Source organism: Nannospalax galili, unplaced genomic scaffold, assembly GCF_000622305.1.
Source record: "Nannospalax galili isolate Female #2095 unplaced genomic scaffold, S.galili_v1.0 scaffold1379, whole genome shotgun sequence".
NCBI classification, from domain to species: domain Eukaryota; kingdom Metazoa; phylum Chordata; class Mammalia; order Rodentia; family Spalacidae; genus Nannospalax; species Nannospalax galili.
Genome location: NW_008343573.1, coordinates 1,295,555 through 1,307,233, shown reverse-complemented (window position 1 = coordinate 1,307,233; position 11,679 = coordinate 1,295,555). Strand labels below are relative to the sequence as shown.

General features: G+C 48.6%; 1 protein-coding gene across 1 annotated transcript; it reads left to right on the top strand.

Moving 5' to 3' along the window:
• The first annotated feature begins 216 nt into the window (after window positions 1–216).
• On the top strand, window positions 217–6,033 carry Mycn (MYCN proto-oncogene, bHLH transcription factor). Its single transcript, XM_008839771.1, has 3 exons — window positions 217–409; window positions 1,516–2,408; window positions 4,543–6,033. Exons 2-3 carry the CDS (start codon window positions 1,625–1,627, stop codon window positions 5,145–5,147), a joined length of 1,389 nt encoding a protein of 462 aa, XP_008837993.1. The 5' UTR covers window positions 217–409; window positions 1,516–1,624; the 3' UTR covers window positions 5,148–6,033.
• The last annotated feature ends 5,646 nt before the right edge of the window (window positions 6,034–11,679 follow it).

Below are 11,679 nucleotides of genomic sequence, written 5' to 3'. Positions count from 1 at the left end.
CTGCAGTCTGCAAAAAAGAAAAGCAAATGGCTTTTGGCGCGAAAGCCTTGGCGCCTCCCCTGATTTTTATGGAAATCAGGAGGGCGGGGTAAAGCGGCTTGCCTCTGCCTTTCTCCCTCCCCCTTGTCTGCGCCACAGCCCCCTTCTCTCCCCGCCCCCCGGGTGTGTCAGATTTTTTCAGTTAATAATATCCCCCGAGCTTCAAAGCGCAGCCACTGACAGTCATCTGTCTGGACGCGCTGGGTGGATGCGGGGGGCTCCTGGGAACTGGGTTGGAGCCGAGCGAGCGCTAGCCAGTCGTAAGCGCGCACACACTGCAGCCGCCCGAGGACCCCTCCCAGCCGCCCCCACAGCCCACGCGGAGACCCCAGCGTCCAGTGGCCTCCGGATCCCCGGCGGTCCGAGGGAGGTAAGAAGCGGGACTTGCAAAGCGCTGGGGGAGCGGCGGAGCGCCGCGGCAGGGCAAGCCCCCAGATCGATAGCTGCTAGCGCACCGGGAGCCCGAATGTGCCGGGGGGACTGCGCCTGCTTCCTAAACAAAACCATCCGGGGGTTTTCCCTGAAAATCCAGTTCCGCCCCAAGGCACCCCAGCTGGAAGAGACCCGCCCTAATCCTTTTTACAGCCCTTGCCGGGGCCGAGAAATGGCTTAAATGGAAAGAAATTTGGCTTTGCTGTACAAGATTTATCTGTGTGTGAGCTGACGGGGAGCCGGTGCGTCCCCACCCCAAGCTGAGGCTCTTCTCCAAAGGGTGCCCCGGGAAGAAGGAAAAGGGGTTAGGCGGGGCTGGGTGGCAATCTAGGTCACGGCTGCTCCAGCTTAGGGGACCCGATTTTTCCTACGACCCTAGTCGCGCCGGCGCCCCAGCACCATTCCCAGGAATGGGGCTTAGCCTCTCCTTGGAAGAGCTTGTGGGGTTCGAAGGGAGGAAATTGGAGAGGGTCAAAATAAGCTGTTGGCAGACGCTGAGTGTCGGAGGGTATCTGCTGAAATTGGGGCGCGGGGCGGGGGTTCTTGATAGGTGCCTGTTGTTGGCCTGTCTAGAGAAAGGTTCTTAATATTTATAAAGTTTCCTAAACCCGGTTACCGTTTGCGCTTCCGAGGTTGCATTTTTGCAAAAGGGGAAGGAAAGGTACTCCAATCTCATACCCGGTAGCTGGACTGGAGAGCGGAGACCTCCTTTGAGCAGCTGGCCCTACACTGGTGTAAGAGGGGGGCTGTCGTGTTAGTAAAGGCTAGGATTCTGCAGCCTGAACAGCCCCCTCCCCCAGGCAGTGCCTTGTGTGAATGAAATGGCAGTTTCCAAAGTTGCAGAGCCACACCACCCCCAGCATCTGCATGCCCCCTCCCACCCCCTGTCGTAGACAGCTTGTACACAAAAGGAGGGAGGGAGAGAGCCGGAGACTGAACTTCCTCCACCTTCGAGTGCCTGGGGAGAATTGGGGGCGCCCGCTGCCTGTCCCCCCTAGTCCGCTTCTTCGGTTCATTTGCTTCTGGTGTGCCTGTCGGTTGCAGGGTTGGAGGTTGGCACGACTCTGCGCCCCCCACGGGAAAGAAGCACTCCCCCATATTAAAAAGAGCTGAGAGGAAAAAAGTGTTTTATCGCCGGCCGGGAGGCGAACCAATGCCCAGCTGCACAGCGTCCACCATGCCCGGGATGATCTGCAAGAACCCAGACCTCGAGTTCGACTCTCTGCAGCCCTGCTTCTATCCGGACGAAGACGACTTCTACTTCGGCGGTCCGGACTCGACTCCCCCGGGGGAGGACATCTGGAAGAAGTTTGAGCTGCTGCCCACGCCTCCGTTGTCGCCCAGCCGCGCCTTCCCGGAGCACAGCCCCGAGCCCTCGAACTGGGCTACGGAGATGCTGCTGCCCGAAGCCGACCTGTGGGGCAACCCGGCCGAGGAGGATGCGTTCGGCCTGGGGGGACTGGGTGGTCTCACCCCCAACCCGGTCATCCTCCAGGACTGTATGTGGAGCGGCTTCTCCGCCCGTGAGAAGCTGGAGCGTGCGGTGAGCGAGAAGCTGCAGCACGGCCGCGGGCCTCCGACTGCCAGCCCCACCGCCCCGGCCCAGGGAGCGGGTAGCACCGGCCCTGGGGGCCGTGTGCACGGTGGGGCCGCGGGTGTTGGCCGTGCAGTGGCCGCCTTGCCCACCGAGCTCCCCCACCCGGCCGCCGAATGCGTGGACCCCGCAGTGGTCTTCCCTTTCCCGGTGAACAAGCGCGAGCCCGCGCCGGTGCCCACGGCCCCCACCAATGTCCCTGCGGCCAGCGTCGTGGTTACCAGTGTCGCCGCCCCGGCTGCTGTCCCGGCGGCCGCTCCTCCGCGCGCAGGCGGCCGTCCGTCCAGCGGTGGTGACCACAAGGCTCTCAGCACCTCCGGAGAGGACACCCTGAGCGACTCAGGTAATGCCTGGGGCCGGGTCCCGCTGCCTCCTTAGTGTCCTGGAGTTGGGGGTCGCGGTCCCTTTGTTAGCGTGGGTTAGTGTTTTGACTGTCGGGAGCAGCAGTGCCTTGCCGGTGGTCTTATCCTTCCCTAGTCTTTCCCAGAGTGGAGCCGGGAGGCTGGAAACTCCAACGCCACTTTCCCTTAAGTTGGCTTGGTCATCACCGTGGGAAAAACTGGTGGTCAGCTCAATCCCGGTGTTGGGTCAGAAGGCTGCCTGGATAGAAACTGTTAGTGCCAGAATGGAAAAGAGCCCTGGGCCCCTTTAAGCTCTAGGTTAGGTCAGGGAAGAGGAAAGATCCCCCAAAAGACAAGGGCTATGCACAATCTTACTTGGGCTACAAGAAGTTAGAGTGACCAGCTCCCCACTCCTTTTTTCTCAAAGGACCTTGGGCCCCCGCCCCTCCGTGGGTGGTGGGTTATTTGCTCTTGATGCGTGGCCAGCAGGCGGCGTTGTGCCTGGCCAACAGTCAGGTCAAGGATCCGAGAGACTGGAGGTGGTGTGTGCACCCCTCCCTCTTGTTCAGCAGCTGGCAGCAAGTGCAATAGGGGTGGTGTACGTTTTCAGGGAGCCTCCCCTTTCCGGTTTTGCGTGAACGCTGGTGCAGTTTTGTTTTCTAGCTGGAATTCCAGACCTAATTGAGCTGAGTTGTATTCTGTAACCCGGTGCCCTTGAAGGTGAGGGTGGGGCCTTCCACTGCCCCTCCTAAGAATGCGCACAGCCCTACAAGGATTCATTGATTCTATTGTGTGCATTTGTCTGGGTCTTCCACGGAAGGGAAGGGTTTTTTTTGTTTTGTTTTTTTAAATCTAGCATTTTGCCTGGAGCTCTGGAGGTACTGCCCACTCTACCCTTGTCCCCAGAGCTGGGGGCTAACCCTCCTATTAGACTTTGAAAGTCAATGTTTTCACAATGCTGAAGAATAAAAATCCTAAATTTTCCTTCAGGGCTGAGGAGGGATCTTTCTGAGGCTCCTGGAAGGAAACTTGGTGATAAGCCTACACTTTGAAAGGGCTCTGTCCCTTTAATGTCTGCCTTGACAGCTTTCGGTGAGGAAGCACTTCCTTCCAACAGCTGTCTTCTTGGCAGAAAACCAAAACACTGGCTTAAAGGGACCCACAGACTGGAACAGCCTCACATTTCAGCCTTAGAACAAATCCCACAATTGTTCGGCTTTCCGGTCCCCATCAGATCAAGCAAAAGATGTGTTTTGATTTTCATGCTTGCATTTTTAAACAATAATTTTCTATCCTAGCATGGTAGTAAATGAGGAGGAGGGGGGTCAAAGTACACATGATGATACACTGTTCCTACTCTTAGGGTGGCTTGGGCACTGCTCCCATGGGGGTATAGGGGTGTGTCAGCTGTGGATTAGAGCATTATAGTTGAGGCCTGATCTTTGCCTAAATTAAAAAAAATTTTTAAGAACTCATGTTCATGAGAGAAAGTTATTTTTCTTCCTTAGTGAATGAAATTGTTCCTCGAATAAAAGGGTGGAAAATCAAACCCAGCCATGTGTTTCACCAAATGAGGAGCCTCTAGTCTGAAAGGTGGCTGTGGAAATGTGTATAAATAAATCCATGGGGCAGACTGGCTGGTGATTATGCTAAAAACTCCTATTACTGAGCATCTGTCACCAAGTCTACATATTGTCTGCCAAACTCGAATGCTATGGCTCCATTCCCATTGAATATAACTGAGGATGAGGAAGATTAACCTTCTCCACAATCCTCCCACAAGTGATTCTCTGATCTCAGGCTTGGGTTCTTCAAGTTTTGCCACCTGCTCAAAGTTTTTGACACTAGGAAATCCAACTCTGGTCCTTCCACATAATAGGCAAGTGGCTCTGCCACTGAGCTGCACCATTCCAGCTCACTAAATTCTTCCATGAAAACTGAAAATAGGAAGAAACTATTTCTATCCCTGTGTGGTTTTGTGTGTGTGTGTGTGTTTATGAAATGTAGGCACCCAAAGTAAACCTTTCCCACATGCTAATCAAGCTGTGATTGTAGCAAGCCCTACCAGGCTTGGTCCAGACATGTTAATTTCATTCAAAATGTACCTGAAAGTCTTATTTTTTTCCCCCTTCAAAGATGATGAGGATGACGAAGAGGAAGACGAAGAAGAGGAAATAGACGTTGTCACCGTGGAAAAGCGGCGGTCCTCCTCTAACAATAAGGCTGTCACCACATTCACCATCACCGTGCGCCCCAAGACTGCGGCGCTGGGCCTGGGGCGTGCACAGTCTGGAGAGCTGATCCTTAAGCGTTGCGTCCCTATCCACCAGCAACACAACTATGCTGCGCCCTCTCCCTACGTGGAAAGCGAGGATGCGCCCCCGCAGAAGAAGATCAAGAGCGAGACTTCTCCACGACCCCTCAAGAACGTGGTCCCCGCAAAGGCCAAGAGCTTGAGTCCCCGAAATTCAGACTCGGAGGACAGCGAGCGACGCCGCAACCACAATATCCTGGAGCGCCAGCGCCGCAATGACCTGCGCTCCAGCTTCCTGACGCTCAGGGACCATGTGCCCGAGCTGGTGAAGAACGAGAAGGCCGCCAAGGTGGTCATCTTAAAAAAGGCCACCGAGTACGTCCACGCCCTGCAGGCCAACGAGCACCAGCTCCTCCTGGAAAAGGAGAAATTGCAGGCAAGACAGCAGCAGTTGCTAAAGAAGATCGAACACGCTCGGACTTGCTAAACATTTCTCAAACGGACAGTCGCTGCCACTTTGCACATTTTGATTTTTTTTTTTTTTTAAGCGAACAAACATTGTGTTGACATTAAGAATGTTGGTTTACTTTCAAATCGGTCCCCTGTTTGGATCTAGGGAGGGGCAGGACGTGGGGTTCTGCCGGGATTTTGGACAAGACTGGGTTATGGGATGCTAAGGTGGCTTGTTTCTTCCTCCACCTTACCTGGTGACAGCCATGGACAGTTGGGAGGCTGTCGAAGTCACCTTGTTCCGGTCCAAGTTTCCAAGCAAACAGTCATTCCTTCTTTTTACAATGGTGCTTAAGTTCCAGCAGATGTCACAGAGGGGTTTGCTGTTTGATGCCCCTGGGAACACTTCTGTAAATACCATTACCACATCCGCCTTTTGTATACGTCCTGGGTAAAGAGAGGTGGCTCTTGTGGCCAGTATTAGACTGGAAGTTCACATCTAAGTACTGTAAGAATACCTCAATGTTTGAGGAGCATGTTTTGTATACAAATATATTGTTAATCTCTGTTATGTACTGAACTAATTCTTACACTGCCTGTATACTTTAGTATGATGCTGATACATAACTAAATTTGATACTTATATTTTCGTATGAAAATGAGTTGTGAAAGTTTTGAGTAGATATTACTTTATCACTTTTTGAACTAAGAAACTTTTGTAAAGAAATTTTACTATATATATATTCCTTTTTCCTAGCCTGTTTCTTCCTGTTAATGTATTTGTTCATGTTTGGTGCATAGAACTGGGTAAAATGGCAAAGTTCTGTGTTTAATTTCTTCAAAATGTATATATTTAGTGCTGCATCTTATAGCACTTTGAAATACCTCATGTTTATGAAAATAAATAGCAATTAAATGATGCAGGTCAATGTTTTGCTTGGTAGTGCTAATTCAAACTCTGCCCCTTTGAACAGCAACCATAAATAATAGTCTGTTACAGAGAGAATCCCTTACAGAGGCAGCCTTTTGACATTTGTGGAATCCTGGTTGGGGGGGAGGATGTTGCCCCTACTTGGTAGAGGGGGCTGGGTTTGGAAACCAATGCCCTCCAAGATTACACAGAGTACAAGTGGTTCTTTTTTAACAGTGGCATTCAATTGCTGTCAAAGCACTTTGTTTTTGTTGTTTAGTGTGTACATATGTGTGAGGATGCCCACATTGTCATCCCCTGGAGCTGGAGTTATAGGTGGTTGTGATGCCAAATGCTGGTGCTAACTTGGTTCTTCAAGTAGTGAGTGCTCATGCTGAGCCATCTCTAGTCCCTCTTTTTGAGTCCTGTCTGGCCTGAAAATTATTATGTAGCTGAGGACCTTGAACTTCTGATTCTTCTTTCAAGTGCTAGAATTACATGTGTGCCACAATGTTAAGTTTTCAAAGTTTAGAAAAAGCAGTAAAATAGGTAAGTTACTTGATTTGTCTGTGTTTGGCATTAATGTTTTGCCCATTGGTAGACAATTCCAAGTTTTGGTGTAGAAAATAGTTTTCTCTATAGACCAGAAATGGCTTTGATCTTACAGAGCTCTACCTGCCTCTGCCTCCTGAGGGCTGGGATTAAAGGTTTGTATCACCATGCTCAGTTGAGGGGAATTCTTAAGGATTCCTAGAAGTAGCTGGGTGTCAGGAGAGGCAGGCAGAACTACAGTCAGAAGTTTGAAGCCAGCCAGCCTAATCTACATTGAGTTTTTTTTTAATCCTAGGACCAGTACAAGATTCTGGGCTAAGCAAATGAAATGAAATTAAAACATGGGTGGGGTTGTCCCTTCCCTTCCATGACCTCACAGTCTTGATTCACCAAACGACCCGATGGTTATGGGAGCCCCATGAAGGCTGAAGACAGGAGTCTACCCTCAACTAGTGTTGCAGAGTGATATTTTGATTGCAGGTGCTGGGGACAGCTCAAGTCAGAAGTTCCTGAGAGATCCCTACTTCTCTTGGGTGGGAGGGCTTTGTTCATTTCAGGCTTTTAACAAAGTTTTATTTTAGTGGAAAAAAAAAATGGAGCCTTAGGGACCAGACTGCTTTGTTTAAATGGCAATCTCAGACAGTCTAAGTCCCAATGTGTGCTGACCAAGCAGGTGGGGAGGTTAGACCTTGAGGTCCTTATCCTGGGTGACAGCTACACACTTTGCTTTAGGGGTTGTTGCTGCCCATCTTTCTGATGGTCTGACAAATTTGAAAATTGGGCCACAAGCCCTTTACATCCCTGTCTGGTTCCCATATCCAGACTAGAAAATAAAGAACCCCTTTTGAAGGTTCTTTTTGAGCTATTCAAAAGTACTTCTTTAAAGCATCAAGTCATAACCTCAGTACCCCATTTGTGTATCCTAAGCCAAAGGAATGTTAAGAGGACTCAAATTAATACCTTTGAAGCTTAGCTCAATCAGCTGAATTGCTTTGTGTCCCCCAAAGAGGGTCTGAGCATGACAGGATGACAGGTGAGCTGGGGGGGTGGGAGAGAGAGAGCACAGAGGCTATTAAACTGAATTTTCTTCCACCTCCCAGTTTTGCTTTGACTGCCGGGAAGCTCAAAGGTAAATTTCACGCTTTCTTAAGGCCGTGGTGCCCATTCCTGCTTCTAAATGTTTATGATCTCTTCTTTATGTTCTTTAAGTCACACAGCAACAAGAAGTCTAGGTGGGTCATAAACATGCACTAAAAACACAAAAGCTCAAGTTAAAGCACATATTTGCCTTTCCTGACCCAATTGAGAGAAAGTGTTGCTGATTTAGCTCTACAATTATCTGTACAGTAATTGTAGTGACAGGAATTGAAACAGTTGTCTGAATAACTCAAGAATTCTCTGTAGTGCTGAAACTAAGAAACTTCATTGCAGGGCTGGAAGGATGGCTCAGTGGTTAAGAACACTGACTGTTCTTGCAGAAGACCAGGGTTTGAATCCCAGCACCCACATGACAGCTAACTACTGTCCATAACTCCAGTTCCAGGGGGATCCAACAGCTTCTGTCTTCCACAGGCATTGCATGACATGGGTGCCCTTACCTACATGCAGGCAATATACACATACACATGAAATAAAAATAATAAATAATATAAAATAAGAAACTTCATTGGGTAAGATAAATAAATCAAAGCTTACACAGGGTATAACAATCATCTCTGAATCATTTCATTTCATACTTAGGACTGGTATTGAGTTCACATGGCCAGCCCAGTGCTCTGATTTCTTATACCCCAGGCTGACCTCCAACCAGCTATGTAGTTGAGGATGACCTTGTACTCCTGATTCCCCTGTCTCCACCTTCCGAGTACTGGGATTACAGAGCCAGCATGCCCAGTTTTACTCTGTGCTAGGGATAGCACCCAGGACTTTGTGCGTGATAGGTAAGCATTCTACTAACGGAGCTTCATCCCCAGTCCCCCTGCTTCCAAATTGATTCTCCTAAATACACAATAGCCTAAAGAATTCTCATTGTGCCCTAGCACTTACAGGATGAAGTCCAGACCCTTCACCCTGACACCATAGCTACCTCACCATTGCTTGCCAATTCTGTCAACCACGGTCTCTTCAAACCTGCCCTTCATCCCTCCATACCAGGCTCAGTTGCTGTTTCTTATCCTGACTTTGTTTTGCATGTTTCCATGTGGGTTCTCCAGTTCCTGCTGACTTTCCCAGCCTTGAACTGCTGATCAATATCACTCCTTCAGGAAGTTCTCCCAAATCCCTGGCAGATCTTTTCCAGCCTTCCCACTCGTCAGCTCTTGGTCCTTGCGTTCTTGCTCTGGAGAAAGCAGGTCTCCTAGAATCCCTGAACTGCAGACTCCCTTGAAGCAGGTGTGAATGGTTCACATTTGCTTCTGATTCTGAGCCCTGGTCCTGGTCCAGCCACTAACAGATGACAGGGTCTTAGCAGATACCAGCAGAATGCATGGCCGCAAAGGAAGGGGGGAGATGGCAGATTTCCATTTCTAGATCTCAGGCCAATACAAATGGAAAAGCACATGTCCATGGACCTTAATAAATGTTTGAGATTGGTGGCTCGAAGCCCAGGAGTCATGAAAGCAAAATCCCTATGGAGGCTTGTCCAAAGGAATCCCACTGTCTGGAGGGAAGATAATACTGGGGCTCGTACAGCAAGCAGAGAGGGGATCTGAGAGGATCTGGGGTGGGGCTGTTGAGTGAATGCTCATGAGAGGTTCCATGACTGTGTTCTCTATGAGAGGAAGCTGGCTCTCTGCCTTGGTTTGCTGGTCTCCTATTGGCCTGAGGACAGGCAGACACTTGTCTCAAGCCACAGATCATCTATACTTGCAGTGACTGTTTGCAAAGGTCACCATCCCTATGGAGTGCAATGGTGCTTACCCAGCTTTTATATGTCTGAGTCTCATGAACTTGATTGCTGACCATAGTCCCACTTTATAGGAAAGCTGACTGGGACCTCTGGGTTTTGGTTTCATTAATCCTTTCAGTGGTGTTCTTGTAAAAGTCCTAATTAGGGTTGCTTTTAGAATCAGAAGATGTTAGACATGGAAAAGGTAAATCTCTCATTTCAGAGGAAGCATAGAGTCTGCAAGTGACATTCTCTGACTTTTTCCTCTCAGCTGATATCTACTTAGGAACTAACATGTGTCTGGCATGGTTGTAGGTACTTGGGAGATATCTGTGAAGAAAAGAGACAAAACTTCCCCAATCCCTGCCTCCTTCTAGTTTATAATCTAGGAGATGGTGACAGTAACAATACAAATAAACAGGTACTATGAAAAGTAGGTGGAATAGGATAGAGGAATTCAAGAATGCCACAAGGGAGAGTGGTGGACCAGGCCAGAGCAGGTGCACCAAGTCCCTGGAGCTGGGACTGGACCTATGGAGGAGAGTGCAAGATGGGCATCAGTAAGGCTGCTCAGCCACCAGGACTCAGAGCTTTCCATTCAGAGGCTATCTTCCTTCCTTTCCCTCTAGACATGGGTAAATGTTTCCCACAAATTCCTTTATCCAATTTCTCAACAAGAAGCCTGAGATCATGATGGATAGGCTTATGAATCTGGAGTCAGATTCCTTGGAATTGAACCTGACTCTCAAACTCACAAGCTGTAAGTTAGGGAGTCCCCCACTGGTATCATGGGGGACATGGATGACTGGGTGGTTAGAATGACTGCATTATACTGCACTTAAAATCATGCCTGCTAGTTGATGAGTATACTGTTAAATAGTCCAATTTGAGGGGTAGAGAGGTGGCTCACTGAGTAAAGTGCCTGTTGTGTTAAGCATGAGGACCTGAGTTCAGATCCCTAGCACTCACCTAAAAAGCTGGGAAAGGTGGTTGTGTCTATAACCCTAGTTGGGGAGGGAGCAGAGAGAAGTGGATCTCTGGATCTCGCTGGCCAGCCAGTCTAGTCAATTGATGAGCTATGGGTTTGGTGAGATACCCTGCCTCAAAAAAATAATGTAGAGAGGATAGAGTAAAATACTGGATGTTGACCTCTGGCTTCCAGATGCATGTACACACACACACACACACACTCACACACTATATATATGTATATGTATATAGTATATAAAAAGTCCTAATTAGGGTTGCTTTTAGAATCAGAAGATGTTAGACATGGAAAAGGTAAATCTCTCATTTCGGAGGTATATATATATAATTATGCCTGATTTGATATTAACAGGATTTTTCCTCTTTTTCTTGTATGTTACAAGGAAAAAGAGTTTTAAAAAATGATCAGTAAAACAAATTCACAAGCTTGATCTCAACAAGAACTTTGAAAAATTTTTTTCCTCAAAAGAGGCCTTATGAAACCTAAAAACGGGTACCTTGGAAACAAACTAATGCGAGCTTTAAAGCCTATTTTAAGACAGAGACAGAGCCTAGGAATCTGAGTGTCACAGAACACTTACGCCTTCTACAATGCTTTATTAGTTTTCCCTGTTTATAAAGGAAATCTCTTCATAGGCCACTGACCAGGGCTACCTGATCTCTTTTGATATTGACGGATCATGCTACAAGACATCCATCCTGAAACCTTTGACCAGAAGTAATAGAGCCTTTTTATGGTGGAACACAGGGACCGGCGGGGCAATGCATAGTTGGGGCACACACACAGCCCAGGCTGCTAGGATAAATGCAGGTGATTGGCAGGCACATGTGTGCCGAGCAGCAGTATGGCATGGCATGGCCTCTCCTCTGCCATCCAGCAGGTCTGAAACTTTCAGCAGATCTTTAGGGGTTAGAGGATCTTTAGAAAAACAAAAAATTTATTTCTGTTTTTATTCATGTGCGTGCGTGTGTGCGTGTATGTGTGTGTGTGTGTGTGTGGTGTGTCTGTGTGTGTGTGTGTGTGTGTGTGTGTGTCTGTGAGTGTATGCCTCGTGTGTGCCCACAGATGCCAGAAGAGGGTGTTGGGTTCCTTGGAACAGGAGTTATAGGTCATTGTGGATGCTGGGAACTGAACTTGGGTCCTCTAGAAAAGCAGCAAGTGCTCTTAACTGCTGAGCCATCTCTCCAACCCAGGATTTTTCTTTCTTCCTTTCTTCTTTAAACTTTTAAATT